This window comes from Leucopleurus acutus (genome assembly GCF_964270905.1).
Source record: "Leucopleurus acutus genome assembly, chromosome: X".
In the NCBI taxonomy this organism is placed as follows: domain Eukaryota; kingdom Metazoa; phylum Chordata; class Mammalia; order Artiodactyla; family Delphinidae; genus Leucopleurus; species Leucopleurus acutus.
Window position 1 is genome coordinate 131,322,290 of NC_139148.1, and position 18,835 is coordinate 131,341,124.

The 18,835-nt window shown below is 41.5% G+C and overlaps 1 protein-coding gene across 1 annotated transcript in view; it reads right to left on the reverse strand.

Annotated features, from left to right (window-relative positions):
• F8 (coagulation factor VIII) overlaps nt 1-18,835 on the reverse strand; it is a gene marked incomplete at its 3' end in the record, with an annotated part of 118,257 nt that overhangs the window by 19,231 nt on the left and 80,191 nt on the right. The window contains exons 16-22 of the mRNA XM_082865421.1: nt 18,127-18,339; nt 17,616-17,844; nt 17,243-17,425; nt 10,897-11,013; nt 10,320-10,391; nt 8,844-8,929; nt 5,445-5,600 (exon numbers count right to left, since the gene is read on the reverse strand). Of these exons, the coding sequence (XP_082721547.1) occupies nt 5,445-5,600; nt 8,844-8,929; nt 10,320-10,391; nt 10,897-11,013; nt 17,243-17,425; nt 17,616-17,844; nt 18,127-18,339 (1,056 nt within the window). The remainder of the gene's footprint in view (nt 1-5,444; nt 5,601-8,843; nt 8,930-10,319; nt 10,392-10,896; nt 11,014-17,242; nt 17,426-17,615; nt 17,845-18,126; nt 18,340-18,835) is intronic.

Sequence of the window (18,835 nt, forward strand, 5' to 3'; positions counted from 1 at the left end):
GGCACACTCTTGTCAGCCTGGGCTGCAGCTCTGGCCTCCTTCCTATTGTCCTTATGACAAGAATGCTTAGGAGTTATGGGCCGTGACTGGTGACAGCATTTGGGTTTGGGCGCAAGGAGAAGCCTCCTTAGACCTCTGGTCTAAACTCCTTGCTTTGAGGAGGTGGGGGGAGGGATTACCAGAGAGCCTGGTATTGAGTATACAGGCATTAACTATAGAAAACGCTAAAGATTTTTTTCCGTTTGCCATTGGTTCATTTATGTATCTCCCTCAGAAACTTCATAGCACGGAGAGCTGGGCCAAGGCCAGATTTCAGTGATTTTGACAGAAATCTCTTGCTATATATCAACTTATGTTGACAGGACATGACTAGTTTTCTTTTTAACTTGAAAACCAGAGGGAAAGATCTGCATCATTGAAATGTTCATTGACAATTCAAAATTAACATTCAAAATATTATGAAATATTGAAAATAGTGGCAGTGAAGCAGTGATCCTGAAAGGGTGCTTGGGCTCCCCTTTATAAGGGACTTCTATGATGAGAAATGTTGCTTATGAAAAAATATTCTGTATGTAAATGGTACAAAGATATTAAGGCATTGGAGAACCACTATACTGGAGGAAGACGACTAAGACTGAAATTTGTAAATTGGGCAAAAAGCTCTGGGATAGAAGGGTTCTGGTTAATGTGAACTGTCTAGGCATCTCTACTGCCATTAGACTAGACCAACAGTCCACAAACACTTTCTGTAAAGGAGGAGAGAGAAATATTTCAGTCTTTTCACACCACATAATCTTCCTTGTTTGTTTGTTTTTGAAACTTTAAACACGTAAAAACCATTCTTAACTCACAGTCCATATGCAAAAGCAGGTTGTACTCCAAGTCCATGGGCTCTAGCTTGTGCAGCCCTTCACTAGAACTTAGAACATAGTAGTTACTCAATAACTGTTCAAGGAATGACCCTCATGAATGTAGTTAATAACTATTTTATCTTTGTCATTGAACAAGAAAGTTTGAAAATAAATGAACTAGTCATTTAACTCCAGATTCTAAGAAACAAGAAGATAAATGAAAGTGAATTTTTAAAATTTTAAACAGAAATTAATTAATTAGAAAACAACACCTTCAAATCTATGTTTGATTTTAAGACCAAGAGTTGATTCTTTTAAAACCCAGTAGAATAGATAAACACCAACTCTGATAAAGGGGGAAAAAGAGAGATACATGTGTGCATGTAGGTAAAGATATATGGCATGGGAAGGGAGATAGAACTTTAATGTACACATTTACAGCAATTAACTATAGGTAACAGAAAATGAGAATGCCAGTAATCAGATAAGGAACGGAAAAGATAGTTCAAGTATCTACCACTAAACGAGGCACAGTGGCTTTTCCATCCAATTTTCATTAAACAGATGATTACTACATTAATTAAACTATTCTAGAGCAATAGTTTAATGGAAAAGGATGGAAGCTTTTACACTGTTTTCAAGGTTAGTATAACTCTAATGCCAAAGCCTGATAAATACAGCCCCCCAAAGAGGTAAAACAACTTTATTGATTGGTGCAGATGGAAACATTCTAAACAAAATGTTAGCAAATTGGATCCAGCTAAACTTCAAACGACTGATACACTATGACTTAAGGGCAGTTTCCCCAGGAATGCAGCACCACGTTGTGCTGGAGCCCCAGCTAGGACTGGCTCGTGAGAGCCAATTGTGGGCGTCTGCTCCCAACTCTGCATTCAATGACACTGTGTCAGCAGCTTGAAATCAGGTGTGATGGGAATATTTACATCATGGAAATAAGCAAACACTACAAATAAAGGCCTTTGTGCTGACTGCCCCCCACTTTGCCCCAGAGCTGGTTGTTAAACATTCGCCAGCCCACCATTGAGTGTGAGTATAATCTGACAATAGCAAAGAGAAGAAATGTGATCCTATCCAAGATGCTGAGAAAGCATTTGATGAAGTTCTACAGCCATTCCAAATAAGGTAGGAGTAGCAAGAAACTAAAAATATTTGAAACTAACAGCATGTTAAACAGCAAAATATGGGATCCATTCCCATTAAAGTCAGAAGCAAGATCTGCTAATATTTAATAAACATATGCTAATATATCTATATCTATACATATATATCACACTGAAAACAAAAGAAGAGCAAAGAGCATTTTGGTCACCATCCAAGTCTACAAAGACTAATATCTGCTGCAGCCGCTGATGGACAGTGCACTTGGTGTTCAGAGGAAGAGATGAATGGGATAACAGGATGAGGCACTCTGTGCTTTAGACAGGAAATTAAAGATGATAACAGGATGCTCTGTGCTTTGGACGAACGGGCCGTTAGGTAGTTAATATGCATTTCAGGAAGAATTTTAATGAACCCTGCTTCTTGCATCTTCCCGTACATAGAAAAACACTATAATCGTGAACTTGAGGTATCTGTTCTTTGTGAATAGTAGTAATATTTTACCAAGACTTATGCTTGACTGCATGTATTCCTTAACAAAAAAATCATATGTAAACTAGCCTCCCCCCAACCCCTTTGGAGCAGTTCCTCAGAGCTATCTGAGAGGCTGCCTCCCAGGCTATAGTCATCAGTAAGACCCTGAATAAAGCTTGATTCACAACTCTCACGTTGTGTATTTTTCTTTTAGTTGACAACACAATATATAATGTTTATGTGTTTGTGTCTGTGTGTGCGCGTATTAATCACAAAGGCATTTAGAGTGATTACTATTTCCTGTTTACCAGCTCCTGTCAGCATAATGTCATCCATGTAATGGACCAGTATGGTGTTCTGTGGGATGTCGAGATGTTTGGGGTCCCTAGGGTCTATATTATGATAAGGAACAAGGGAAGTGGCATTGCCTTGAGGCATGGACAGTAAAGTTAATACTGTTGTTCCTACTTCATAAATGCAAATCTATTCTGATTTTGGTTGTCAATGGAAATGAAGAAGAAAGCATTTTCCAGGTCTGTAGTTCCATATTAGGTGCCTGAGGCTGTGTTAATGCGCTCCAGAGGAGATACTACACCTGGAATTGCAGGGTTTTTGTCATCACCACCTGATTAAATTTGTGATGATCTGTCATTTTTCCATGACTCGTCTGGCTTTTGTAGTGGCCAAACAAGGACCCTAAGGAGACTAGCTACTGGCTTGGGAAGCAACTATTCAAGGTGTAGTCACTGAGAGACTTGTATGCAGAGCATGGATGACTGCTTCAGAGACTGGGGAAGGGTTACCTCTTCAGGCAAAGGAGGTTCAGGGCAATTTGGAGGTTTGCAGTTCTCAGCCTCATGCATGTCTGCCTACATGTACCCATCCCGGGACTTCCCTGGCGGTTTAGTGGTTAAGACTCCAGGCTTCCACTACAGGAGGCACGGGTTGGATCCCTGGTCGGGGAGCTAACATCCTGAATGCTGTGCAGCACAGCCAATTTAAAAAAAATGTACCCATCCCTGGTCTCAGAGTTCCATTCCTTTCCACCAGTGCCCTTACCTTAGCATAACAGGCCTGGTGGGACTGAGCATTTAATTGTCACTGTGACTCTGCAGTTCACATGGTCAGCTACTAGATTTGGTATTAGGTCCAAGTATCTGCCTGTAACCACAGGACATGGAAGGCTCCTCCAGAGCTCCCTGGATGCATCCTGATTCTCTGTGTATGTTCATGGGTGTTCTTTGCATATATTCACAACATTTAATTTCTTTTTTCCCTATGTATGCCGTAAAAGGAAGGGCCATAAAAAGAAGACAGGTCACTCTACAATCAGGTATGCTAAACTTGTTGCCATAGCAACTAAATGCCACTGTCAATTTAATCTCCCAATGTCTTCCTCACCATCTGTAGCTCATCCCATTGTATCACTCACTGGTGATAATCTGAGAAATTGTGATGCCACCGCATGTCATAGGTTACTCCGCATCCAGTCTTCTCCCCAAGCAGGGAATTATACCTGTGCTCCTTGAATATATTAGCAACATAACCCTAGAATTCCATTTTGAAGGTCTGTTTCCTGGGGCTACTTTTGGCAGCAATTACTGTACGAGGCAGGGTTCCAGCAAGAAACACGGAACACTAAAATTCGTATAATTTGAGGAAAGGTTAATAAAGGTACTAGCTAAGAAGGCCGGGGCAGGGTGCTGCCATTCCTAGGCCTGGAAGGCTGAGGAGAAGATTAGGTAGACAAAATGAGCAGAAATTCTGTGCATTCCTCCTATTGAGAAGTGGGGTCTAGGTCCCTTCCCCTTGAACGTGGGTGGATGTGTGACCTGCTTATAACCAACAGAATGTATTGCAAGTGATACTACATGACTTAAAAGACTAAATTAGAAAAGGTGACGTCATCTCCACCTTGCTAGTTGGGCCAGTCATGCTGGGAGAAGCTACTTCAGTCAACAGCCCCAGAGGTCACTCAACACCAACCACCAGACATACAAGTAGAGATGCTTCCAAATGATTCCAGCCCCTAGCTGTCACATCTTCCCAGCTGAGGCCCCAGATACCATGGAGCAGAGAGACAGGCCATCCCTGCTGTGCCCTGTCCAAAGTCCTGACCCACAGAATCCAAGAACAAAACGAAATGGGCTTTTCTCATGACGCTAAGTTTTGGGGTCATCGGCAACTCAGCGATAGTAACTGGGACATGTAGAGAAAACCACTTTGAGGGGAGCAGTGGCCTTCAGTGGAGAGTTACAGCCAAGGGAAGAAATACCCTGATATTCCACACATGCCAGGCTCACAGAAGAAGAGGCGTGGTAGCGAAGCAGGAAAACGGATCTGAAGGGGCAAACAGAAGTCATCTTGCATGGGGCCATTTTAGGATTTGAACCTTATTCTGAAGACAAGAGGGAGACATTGAAAGGTTTAGGCAGGGGACTGATAGTATGATCCCCAAAACGATGTGCAGCTTTTATTAGAGAAGAGACTAGAAACAGAAGAAGACTAGTTAGGAATGTAACATAATACGTCAAGTGTGAGGTGATGGGGCCTCGGGCTGCAGTAACAACTGTATAAATGAAACAGAAGAGATGGGAGAGGTGTTACCAAGGAAGAGTTGGCTGGATGTGTGGCTGTTCATCAGGGGGTGCAAGAATGAGGGAAAAGTAGATGATGAAGCTACGGTTTTGAGCCCGCTTGCCCTTTTGTCACTTCAAACCTAGAATATCCATAAGCAAACTGACAATCTTATCAATCTACCCAGTCAGGAATCACATGTTTCTCTCAACAGAGCACCTGTTCATTTCTATTACCTATGAGATCCTTGATGCTACCACTTTTTTGTCCATATGTCCATAGTCACTCCTATTGCCCATGAGTGGAAAATTCTTTTTTGGGGGGTTAAATTTGTAGAAGCTATGAGTGTTTGTTCCATACCTGAAATCTGTCAAAAGCTCTTTAAAAGATTCATGCATTCTCTTAAAAGGACTAATTACATACCATTAAGGTCCCAGTGGAATTCCCTCGATAACTCCGCCACTGCTTTCCATCAAGGCTATACATGATGATAAATTGAGAGATGTAGAGGCTGGAAAACTTCTGACGGGCGCCCTGGGTCATGATGCTGTGAATAATCATTGGTGTCAACAGATCCACCTACAGATGAAAACAACCCTTTATTTTAAATGTATGTACCACCTTCTGAAATCATTTATCAGCTTAAGAAGAATCTACATGGATACAGATACACCCAGTATTACCTTGGAGGTGCAGGTGAAGCAGAGACCAATGCTGAAATGTGGATGCATGTGAAGCTGTGGAATAAATGATGGGAACGTGTAGGAAATGTGCTCACTGAGTTCCCAGACTACTTCCTGACAAAGGAAATCACTTCCACATCATTGAGCTCCAATTTCCTCTGCACACATCCTTTGTGCTGCACAAATTTAGTGCGGCTTCTTCTCTGTTTCCATTTCACTTTATATATAATTTCATTATAGTAAATTATTGCACCACATTGTAAAGTTTTCATGCTTTTTGCCTTCCTTGTTAGACTGAGATCCTTAATGCAGTAAACCTGTCTGAGTCACCTAACCTCTCTATGTCTCAATTTCTTTATCTGTAAAGTGGAGGGAATGATGGTATTTATGGCAAAAGGTTACCAGAGGATTAAAGAGTTAATACATTACATGTGCTGAGCTCACTGCTGAGCAGTAACGGAACAGTTACTACCTGTTAGCTTTTATATTCTCTCTAGCCCCAGCACCTAACGTAGCAGCTGACGTAATACTGATGCTTAGCACATGTTTTGGAATGAATGAGTGAATAACAGTGGGTCTTAAAGAGGCGGGCATGGGTCACGCAAGCATTACAAGGCAGTAGCTATTACAGGAATTTTGACATCTGTTACTGCCCTAACAAGCCAGTCAAACTTAACTTCTCCCAGATTGGACTGGTCATGACTCTTGTGCTTAATGACTATCTTTTTCAGTTGACTGTAAGCTCCATCTATACATACACTCATTCATTCAAAGAATATATTTTTAGCATTTGTTATGTGCCAAGCACTGTTCTAGGTACTGGGAATAGAGTCGTGAACAATTAAAAAAAGAGTCCTGCCCTCATGGAACTTAAATTTGAGTTGGGGAAACAGAATATATATTATATATACGTTTTATTTGTTTACAGCTACACAAAGAAACAGTACAGTTCAACATAAGTCATGATTTTGTACCCGGTACTTTCAGTTGCTTATGCCACTTATTGGCTGTGTGACATGGGACAAGTTATTTAACTTTTCTGTGCTTCACCTTCCTTACCTGAAATAAAGATTGTTGTGATAGGGATTTAGTCGCTTGATTTGTTTTCAGTACATAGTAAGGAAGCCCTGTATACTTTAATATTTTGATCATGATTTTGATAAAGTATAAAAAAGTTTACTGATCAAGTCAGTAAACTGTGTGAAACTGGAAGACTAGAGAATACTTTGGGAGACAGAGCTTGGCAAGCTGGAACACTGGCCAAATCTAAGAAGCGGAAATTTAATAGGCTGTATCACTCAGGGTTCTTTGGCTATGCTTGGAAAAGGTGCTCTGTTTACTAGTCTCATCAGACTGTATCCAGTGAGGCAGATAGATTTCCCCAAATAGAAATGAGGATGCTATTACAAAAAGGAAATACATAGAACAGATGCAGGGCAGCCAAATAGATTAAAATGTCCACTATGCGGTGATACATATAAAGTTGAAAGTGATAACCAAAGAAATACAAGGTGAGAACATCTGGTTTGGCAGCTTCACAAACAAAAAAAATACTTAGGAATTAGCGGTCAGGTCAAATTGAGTCATAATTGGCAGTGCCTACAAAACAAAAACAAATGAGCTGATGTGGCATTAACAGATGTACTCTTTGTGTCTGCTTGCTGGTAAGCTAGCTCATCTTTCCCTGATCCCTATTTATTATTTTATTTTAATTTTTAAAATTAATTAATTAATTTATCTTTGGCTGCGTTGGGTCTTCGTTGCTGCGTGTGGGCTTTCTCTAGTTGCGGCAAGCGGGGGCTACTCTTTGTTGCGGTGCGCAGGCTTCTCATTGCGGTGGGTTCTTGTTGCAGAGCATGGGCTCTAGGCACGTGGGCTTCAGTAGTTGTGGCACGTGGGCTCATTAGGTGTGGCTCGCAGGCTCTAGAACGCAGGCTCAGTAGTTGTGGCACACTGGCTTAGCTGCTCTGCGGCATGTGGGATCTTCCCGGACCAAGGCTCAAACCTGTGTCCCCTTCACTGGCAGGCGGATGCTTAACCACTGCGCCACCAGGGAAGTCCCCTATTTATCATTTTACCCTCAGGGAAAATAGGAGAGCAGATGCAATCTTGCAAAGGAGTAAAGTATGTAGGGGAATTTCCTCAGCTGACTGAGAAAAAGATGAAAGCTGACGGACTAGAAGAGGATGCAGGTGGGGGAAGTAGGTGGTAAAAAGTGTGTAATTAGTCCTGACTGATCCCATGTTGACGTGAAAATATTTTTGGATATTTCGTGTTAAAGAAAATGTATTATTATTATTGTTATTTTTTGGCTGTGCTGTGTAGCTTGCAGGATCTTAGTTCCCCAACCAGGGATTGAACCCAGGCCCTCAGCACTGAAAGCACAGAGTCCTAACCACTGGACCACCAGGGAATTCCCAAGAAAATGTATTATTAAAATGATTTTCATTTTAACGATGTTCCTTTTTTTAATGCAGCTACTAGAAAATGTAAAATTACATGTGTGGTTTGCATTTGTGGGTCACATTACATTTCTATTGGACAGCACTGCTCCAGAGGAAATGGGGAAGTGAGAAAATACGAAAGGCTGGGTCATTTAAAAAGAAATTGAGTTAATCTAGGACACTTTCAGTTATGGCTCCAAGTTGGTTTATCAGATTGGACTAACTTCAGTAGGTGTTTCTTACTACTGGGTGGTGTAGAAATGTGAAGAAGAAAGATTCAGTTTTAGAAAATGAAGAAGCCACATTTTCTTGGCTTGTGGGATGGGGGATTGAGCCATTTGTTTTTGTATTAAAATGAAGGGACTGGAGGACTCAAGGACATCTAGGCAGTTGAAGGCATCTAAAGATAGAATACAGTCTTGGGAGGTGGTAAGTTCAATGTTATAGAAAATATTCAGAGATTCTAATCCCAACAGAAAGATTAAAAACACAGTGTACTCAATTCTATTCCTGAGTCTTTCATTCCTGACTCTTTTGGTACAAATCATAAACCACTCTATTCTTCAGTTCTTTCCTCGTCTATTACATGGAGTTTGATGAAAATGACTTTGGTATAAAGGAGATATATAACTATAAAACGCTTTGAGCTTGCAAGAGGAATGTGTGATGTGATGGAATGCGATGCATTTTCTAACCTTGATCCAGGAAAAGGGGTCCTTGGTGCTCCAGGCATTGATTGATCCAGAATAATGAAGTCTGGCCAGCTTTGGGGCCCACTGTCCTTTGCCCAAGAAAGGGGAGAGAGATTAGATTCAGCTGGGTTGGTCCTAGTCATTTAGGAATAAAATTACTCTCTTGAGAAAGGTTAATGCTAGCTGTGGAGACGTTAAAGGCATAAAGCATATTAGTATCAATGACTACCAATGTGGCCTGCGGGCTGTAGACTGAGAACTCTCATCAATGACTACTACCAGGCCTGTCCTTGTTGTCCATTGTATTTTCTAAAATTTAATAATTTTGTTGATTGTTAGTACCTCTAGTTAGCTAATACTGGAATGTGTTACCATCACTATCAAATAATATTATTATTTCTTTATTACCTAATGTATGTTCACTGGAGAAAAATTAGAAAATAAAATATAAAAATAAAACGTAAGTAAAAATAAAAATAAAAGAAGTAAAAAACAACATACTTCCGCCCAGAGAAAAATAATACTATTTTAGTATATAACTTTCAAGCCTCTTTTTCTTTCTTTTTTTTTTTTTTTTTTTGCGGTACGCGGGCCTCTCACTGTTGTGGCCTCTCCCGTTGCGGAGCACAGGCTCTGGACGCGCAGGCTCAGCGGCCATGGCTCACGGGCCCAGCCGCTCCGCGGCATGTGGGATCCTCCCGGACCGGGGCACGAACCCGTGTCCCCTGCATCAGCAGATGGACTCTCAACCACTGCGCCACCAGGGAAGCCCTCTTTTTCTTTTCTTTTTTTTTTCAAAGTGGCCTTACAATTTGGTAATTCCTCCAGCAATTTGTTTGTCTGTTTTTCAAATGCAATTTTTTCCCTCTAAAACAGAGTTTGGCCAACTTTTTTCTGTAAATAATTTAACCTTTGCAGATCATCTTGTCTTGTTGCAATTACTTAAATGCTGTTGTAGAGCAAAAGCGGCCACAGATGATTGTAAATGAAAGGGTGTGGCTTCTTTATGGACAGTGAAATTAGAATTTCATATAATTTTCACATGTCATGAAATATTATTCTTCTTTTGTTTTGTTCCCCCAATAATTTAAGAATAGAAAAGTGATTCTTAGCCTGAAGGCCATACAAAATCAAGTGATGGGCTGGATGTGGCCTGCGGGCTGTAGTTTGAGAACTCTCTCTAGATCCAGTTCAAGTTTTCTATCACTGCTCACAGAAAAATGTAGCTTCTTGCTACAGTGAAGAGAATGGACTCAAGGGAAGCCATATGGAAGGCAGGCAGGACATTTAAGGAGGCAGTGGCATTACTCAGGTGAGAAGTGATGATGGCCTGAATTAAGATGCTCACACTGGGAAATGGAGAAGAGAAAATAGATTCGAAAGGCACCTATGGAGATGGATTGGTTATCTGAATCTTTCCAATAGAAATAAAAAAGATATAATCAGCCCAGTGCTTTACGAGAAAGGAATCGTATTTACCATATTGTCCTGAAGCTGTAATCTGAAAATCTCTAATGCGTCCAGAAGCCATTCCCAGTGGAGTCTGACATTCTGAAATCACATGAAGGGAGCACAATAGTTAGAAGTGCAGAAAGTATAGCTGCACAAATGCAAGTCAATGAGAACACCAACAAATGCTCATATTTTTTAGTGTTTACTATGTGCCAAGAACTGTACTGAATATTTTATTGTACTATATCATTTAAGTCACTCCAACAGGTAGGTGCTACTGCTACTCGCATTGTGCAGCTGAGGAAACTAGGGTCAATACGTAAGTAGACCAGTGGTTCTCCTACTTGTTTAGGGTGAAAACTCAAATTCTTCCAAATGATCTTTGGTAACTGAACCAAAACTAAGTTTCAAACTTTGCTCTTGGAGCTTCAGGGTCAGAGTGTTCCAAGCTTCAAGCATATCTGCCCTCCTCTGAGGGCTCTGATGATTTCTACCAGCAATACTCATTTTAGATTTGGAAATGACTGTGAGCTGGTATTCATTTCCTGACAAAAGCAACCGTCCTAGGAAGGGGGAAAGAGGTATAGAGGTAGGTGCCACTCACTCCTGTTGTACACCAGGAAGAGCGTGCTCATCCCAGCTTGCAGGTGCTCGCCAATAAGACATTCTATCCGCCAAATTCCAACTTTGGATGGTAGCATTTCCACCGTCTCAAAAACACCTTATCAAAACCAAAAGGAACAAAAATTATTTCTTTTCACACAAATGGGCATAAGATACACTGGCTTATGCAGAATATCAAAGGAGATCTACCCAAGTCAGTCGCACCATTCTTGGACCCCTCAAACCCAGAGTGCTTGGCATGTGACCCCTACAGCTGGAGGCCCTGGAAATTGAGTACTGACCCCAGGAAATGGGAGAGACTGGGTGATGGGATGCTTTGGTGGTGGAGACAGGAGAAAGATTGGCCTGCACTCAGTGCTTTCCGAAGCCAGAGGTGTATTTCTCATTGACGAGATGTGGGCTCCCTGCCTTGAGGGGTAAAGTAACTCCAGGAGGGGCTGAGGAATCAGAATAAAGGTGGAAACAACCAGGTCAAGGGGATTTCATGAGGGACGGCCCCAAAAGGGAGTCTCTGAGGAGCCCCTGAAAGTACCCCACCAAACACAGAGTCAGATGGAAATATCTGCCTGGTGCAGACAGTGGTGCCATCCCTCGCCTCTGCCCTTGCCCCGCTGCGGTTCAGACCAGCAACAGCCAGGAGTGCAGGGGGAAGCATAAGGTAGCGAGACAGAAAACTCAACCAACTTGGAGGACGAGATACTGAACTTAAATCAAGTTCAGAATTTTGATTAATATCTTGGAGTAGACATTGTAATTTGTAACCTGAACTATATTTGTGATGTAAAGTGACTGCAGGACTGTTTATTACTTAAGAGTGAGCAGAGTATGGTAGGAGGAGCTTCAAGATGGCAGAGGAGTAAGACGTGGAGATCTCCTTACCCCCCGCAAATACATCAGAAATACAACTACATGTGGAACAACCCCTACAGAACACCTACTGAATGCTGGCAGAAGCCCTCAGACCTCCCAAAAGGCAAGAAACTCCCCACGTACCTGGGTAGGGCAAAAGAAAAAAGAAAAAAGAGAGACAAAAGGATAGGGACGGGACCTGCACCAGTGGGAGGGAGCTGTGAAGGAGGAAAGGTTTCCGCACACTAGGAAGCCCCTTCGCGGGCGGAGACTGTGGGTGGCGGAGGGGGTAAGCTTCGGAGCCACGGAGGAGAGCACAGCCACAGGGGTGCGGAGGGCAAAGCGGGGAGATTCCCGCACAGAGGATCGGTGCCGACCGGCACTCAGCAGCCCGAGAGGCTTGTCTGCTCACCCGCCGGGGCGGGCGGGGCTGGGAGCTGAGCCTCGGGCTTCGGTCGGAGCGCAGGGAGAGGACTGGGGTTGGCGGAGTGAACACAGCCTGCAGGGGGTTAGTGCACCACGGCTAGTGCGCTGCAGGCTCGCCCCGCATCCGAACCCCTCCCTCCCCCTGGCCCGAGTGAGCCGGAGCCCCCTAATCAGCTGCTCCTGTAACCCCGTCCTGTCTGGGTGGGGAAGAGATGCCCTCAGGAGACCTACACGCAGAGGCGGGGTCAAAGCCAAAGCTGAGCCCCGGGAGCTGTGCGAACAAAGAAGAGAAAGGGGAATCTCTCCCAGCAGCCCCAGGAGCAGCGGATTAAAGCTGCACAGTCAACTTGACGTACCTGCATCTGTGGAACACCTGAACAGACAACCAGTCATCCCACATTGAGGAGGCAGACTTTGGGAGCAGCTGCAGCCTTGGGGTGTGCTTCCTGCAGCAATTTGCTTCTGGTTTTGTGTTATGTTAGTTTGGCATTCAGAGCTTGTTATCACTGGTGGATTTGTTTATTGATTAGTTGCTCTCTTCCTTTTTATATATATATATATTTCCCCTTTTTCTCCTTTTGTGAGTGTGCGTGTGTAGCTTCTTTGTGTGATTTTGTCTGTATAGCTTTGCTTTTACCATTTGTCCTACAGTTCTGTCTGTCCATTTTTTTTTTAGTATAGTTTTTAGCACTTGTTATCACTGGTGGATTTGTTTATTGGTTTGGTTGCCCTCTTCTTTTTTTTAAATTGCTTTTTAATTTTAATAATTTTTTAAAATTTTAATAATTTTATTTTATTTATTTATTTTCCTTCTTTCCTTTTTTTCTCCCTTTTCTTCTGAGCCGTGTGGCTGACAGGGTCTTGGTGCTCCCGTTGGGTGTCAGGCCTGAGCCTCTGAGGTAGGAGAGCCGAGTTCAGGACATTGGACCACCAGAGACCTCCCGGGCCCATGTAATATCATACGGCGAGAGCTCTCCCAGAGATCTCCATCTCAACGCTAAGACCCAGCTCCACTCAATGACCAGCAAACTCCAGTGCTGGATGCCCCATGCCAAACAACTAGCGAGACAGGAACACAACCCCACACATTACACCTAAATCAATTAGAGAAAGAAGAACAAAAAACCCCAAAGTTAGCAGAAGGGAAGAAACCATAAAGATCAGATCAGAAATAAATGAAAAGGAAATGAAGGAAACTATAGCAAAGATCAATAAAACTAAAAGCTGGTTCTTTGAGAAGATAAACAAAATTGATAAACCATTAGCCAGACTCATCAAAAAAAAAAGGGAGAAGACTCAAATCAATAGAATTAGAAATGAAAAAGGAGAAGTAACAACTGACACTGCAGAAATAAAAGAGATCATGAGAGATCACTACAAGCAACTCTATGCCAATAAAATGGACAACCTGGAAGAAATGGACAAATTCTTAGAAATGCACAACCTGCCAAGACTGAATCAGGAAGAAATAGAAAATATGAACAGACCAATCACAAGCACTGAAATTGAAACTGTGATTAAAAATCTTCCAACAAAGAAAAGCCCAGGACCAGACGGCTTCACAGGCGAATTCTATCAAATATTTAGAGAAGAGCTAACACCCATCCTTCTCAAACTCTTCCAAAATATAGCAGAGGGAGGAACACTCCCAAACTCATTCTACGAGGCCACCATCACCCTGATACCAAAACCAGACAAGGATGTCACAAAGAAAGAAAACTACAGGCCAATATCACTGATGAACATAGATGCAAAAATCCTCAACAAAATACTAGCAAACAGAATCCAACAGCACATTAAAGGGATCACACACCATGATCAAGTGGGGTTTATTCCAGGAATGCAAGGATTCTTCAATATACGCAAATCAATCAACGTGATACACCATATTAACAAATTGAAGGAGGAAAACCATATGATCGTCTCAATAGATGCAGAGAAAGCTTTTGACAAAATTCAACGCCAATTTATGATAAAAACGCTCCAGAAAGTAGGCATAGAGGGAACTTACCTCAACCATATATGGGCCATATATGGCAATATATGGCCATATATGACAAGCCCACAGCCACCATCATTCTCAATGGTGAAAAACTGAAAATACTTCCTGTAAGATCAGGAATATGACAAGGGTGCCCACTCACCACTATTATTCAACATAATTTTGGAAGTTTTAGCCACGGCAATCAGAGAAGAAAAAGAAATAAATGGAATCCAAATCGGAAAAGAAAAGTAAAACTGTCACTGTTTGCAGATGACATGATACTATACACAGAGAATCCTAAAGATGCCACCAGAAAACTACTAGAGCTAATCAATGAATTTGGTAAAGTAGCAGGATACAAAATTAATGCACAGAAATCTCTGGCATTCCTATACACTAGTGACAAAAATATCTGAAGAGAAATTACGGAAACACTTCCATTTACATTGCAACAAAAAGAATAAAATACCTAGGAATAAACCTACTTAAGGAAACAAAAGACCTCTATGCAGAAAACTATAAGACACTGATGAAAGAAATTAAAGATGATACAAACAGATGGAGAGATATACCATGTTCTTGGATTGGACGAATCAACATTGTGAAAATGACTATATTACCCAAAGCAATCTACAAATTCAATGCAATCCCTATCAAACTACCAATGGCATTTTTCACAGAACTAGAACAAAAAATCTTAAAGTTTGTATGGAGACACAAAAGACCCCGAATAGCCAAAACAATCTTGAGAAAGAAATATGGAGGTGGAGGAATCAGACTCCCTGACTTCAGACTATACTACAAAGCTACAGTCATCAAGACAGTATGGTACTGGCACAAAAACAGAAGTATAGATCAATGGAACACGACAGAAAGCCCAGAGATAAACCCACGCACATATGGTCACCTTATCTTTGAAAAAGGAGACAAGAATATACAATGGAGAAAAGAGAGCCTCTTCAATAAGTGGTGCTGGAAAAACTGGAGAGCTACATGTAAAAGAATGAAATTAAAACACTTTCTGGGCTTCCCTGGTGGCGCAGTGGTTGAGAGTCCACCTGCCGATGCAGGGGACATGGGTTCGTGCCCCGGTCCGGGAAGATCCCACATGCTGTGGAGCAGCTGGGCCCGTGAGCCATGGCCGCTAAGCCTGCGTGTCCGGAGCCTGTGCTCACAATGGGAGAGGCCACAACAGTGAGAGGCCTGCATACCGCAAAAACAAACAAACAAACAAAACACTTCCTAACACCATACACAAAAATAAATTCAAAATGGATTAAAGAGCTAAATGTAAGGCCAGACACTATAAAACTCTTAAGAGGAAAACATAGGCAGAACACCTTATGACATAAATCACAGCAAGATCCTTTTTGACCACCTCCTAGAGAAATGGAAATAAAAACAAAAATAAACAAATGGGACCTAATGAAACTTCAAAGCTTTTGCACAGCCAAGGCAACCATAAACAAGACGAGAAGACAACCCTCAGATTGGGAGAAAAATATCTGCAAGCGAAGCAACTGACAAAGGATTAATCTCTCAAATATAGAAGCAGCTCATGCAGCTCAATATCAAAAATAAACCAACTCAACCCAAAAATGGGCAGAAGACCTAAACAGACATTTCTCCAAAGAAGATATACAGATTGCCAACAAGCACATGAAAGGATGCTCAACATCACTAATCATTAGAGAAATGCAAATCAAAACTACAATGAGATATCATCTCACACTGGTCAGAATGGCCATCATCAAAGTCTAGAAACAATAAATGCTGGAGAGGGTGTGGAGAAAAGGAACCCTCTTGCACTGTTGGTGAGAATATAAATTGATATAGCCACTATGGAGAACAGTATGGAGGTTCCTTAAAAAACTAAAAATAGAACTACCATATGATCCAGCAATCCCACTACTGGGCATATACTCTGAGAAAACCATAATTCAAAACGAGTCATGTACCACTATGTTCACTGCAGCACTATTTACAATAGCCAGGACATGGAAGCAACCTAAGTGTTCATCGACAGAGGAATGTATAAAGAAGATGTGGCACATATATACAATGGAATATTAGTCAGCCATAAAAAGAAATGAAATTGAGTTATTTGTAGTGAGGTGGATGCACCCAGAGTCAGTTGTACAGAGTGAAGTAAGTCCGAAAGAGAAAAACAAATACCATATGCTAACACATATATATAGAATTTAAAAAAAAAAGGTCCTGAAGAACCTAGGGGCAGGACAGGAATAAAGAAGCGACACAGAGAATGGACTTGAGGACACAGGGAGGGGAAAGGGTAAGCTGGGACGAAGTGAGAGAGTGGCATGGACTTATATATACAACCAAATGTAAAATAGATAGCTAGTGGGAAGCAGCTGCATAGCACAGGGAGATCAGCTCGGTGCTTTGTTACCACCTAGAGGGGTGGGATAGGGAGGGTGGGAAGGAGACGCAAGAGGGAGGGGATATGAGGATATAAGTATACGTATAGCTGATTCACTTTGTTATACAGCAGCAACTAACACACCACTGTAAAGGAACTATACTCCAATAAAGATGTTTAAAAAAAAAGTGAGATTAAAGTCACTGGGCTTATCAGAATTTTTACACAGAAACAGGGGAAGTTTACTTCCACTATTAAACCTGTTTTAAAGGGACACTGGAGAACTAAAATGAAATTATGTTTTGATCAACATTGTGAGGAGTGCTTAATCAATATATTGCTTTCATACATAAACAAATCAGTCTTTGGGAAACTACTGGTGCCATGTGGGATTTGATTTGAGGTGGTAGAAAAATCCCTTTTTCCTAGGAAAGTGCTGTGACATCAATTATCCATTTATTCTGTTCTATTTCTTTATAGCACATCATCTGTATCTGAAATTATCATGTTCACTTGCTAATCTATTTATTATCTCTCTGTAGGGTAAAGTTACTTGAAAAAGTAAGCTACCCGAGAGCAGGGAGTTGGTCTGCTTTGTTCACTGGACATATCCCCAGGGCACAGACCTTTAAAGTAGGTTTTCAGCAAGCACAGTAAGTTGAAGAAAGAGCACGAAGTGGCTCGTACCCGGGTAGAGGTTGTAGACTGCCATTTTATACTCCTCCTTTTTCCGTACAGTGAACACATGTCCACTGAAATGAATAGAATGGATATTTTCATTGCTGCCCATGCTGAGCAGATACCATCGGATCTTTTGATCCTGAGCCATTGCTAAACCAGGTAGTGTATCCATCACATAGCCATTGATTGCTGGAGAAAGAACACAGAGAAAGCTGTTAAAATCTATTGTATAAGTGTCTTTCCCTCCACTCCAGTCAAAAAATATTGATCCCTATGAGGATTCCACTCCCATACATATAGTCTCAAATCATACAATGTCGAAACCTCAGGCTCAAGGTTCATTTCACAGCGAGTAATATTTGGGTGTGGAATATATTACCATGGAAGCGATACTTTTCTCTAAAAGTGGGGTCCTCCATCTGGATGTTGCAGGGAGCCCTGCAGTTCCTTTCCATGTTTTCAGTGAAGTACCAGCTCTTGGTCTCATCAAAAATAGTGAAAAACAGAGCAAATTCCTGCACTGTCACTTGTCTCCCATGGGCAGCGCTCAGAGTGTTTGTGCGGCAGATCAGAAGGGGTCCAATCAAGCCTGAGTGCACATCTTTTTCCTGAAAGACACCAGTCCTGTGAGCAAAAGTTCTCTCACCCATGAACCAGAGTGGATTTCTCATCAACTTTTATGCCACTCCAACCCACTCCCCATCTTCCCACAGTACAATTTCTTCCTCTTCAGTAGATTCCAGAGCGATATGTCTAAGCCATAAATATGATGACACCTCCCCTATTTAAAGCTTCCCATTATGCTTAGGATAAATACCAAACTTCCAACATAACACAAAGCCTCTTTCTTTTAAACCAGAAAAAGGCCAGCACAACACAGACCTGCTTACCAGATCAACATCAGAAAAATACGCCCAGGCTTTGCAGTCAAACTCATCTGTAGTTGGTGCCATATGATGCTGCACTTTCCAGAAGTAAGTTTTGGTTTCATTAGGCTCGACAAACTTTTTTCTAGGTTCTGCTCCTTGCCTCTGATCTTCCTCATAAGAAATAAGGCTAGAATAGAAGGAGTAGGGACGAGATGCCTGGTTTTTAAATGTTACCTGCAGAGCAAGAAAAAAAAGAAAAGAAATAAATAAAAGCAAGTGTTATGTTTTAAGATCTTGTAAAGTTCTTAGGTTAGGGTTTATATCCCTAATAGCAATGCCGATTTGGGGGGGTTTTATCCAGGTTTTTAATAGCTGGAGGAAATGGTACAGAGTATGGATGTTGTTAGAACCCAAACCTAAAGATCTACAAAAGAAACTGAGACATTTTTGAATTCCAAAATCTTTATGGCATGAACTCAAGGTTGCAAAGGAGAAAATTTCTAAATACTTAAAAGCAATTCCAAAGTAAAAGGGAAAATATCACCACAGGGGTTTTAAGAGACCCTAACTCCAGGAACTGATACTCTTAAATTAAGGTTCTTCATGACAAATGCCAGGATGAATACTTACGATATTTAAAGAAGACTTGTTTTTCAAATTAAAAAAAATTATACATTTTCATGCGACATATGGAAAGTAAAATAAAATTGAAGTCAGAAAAAAATTCACT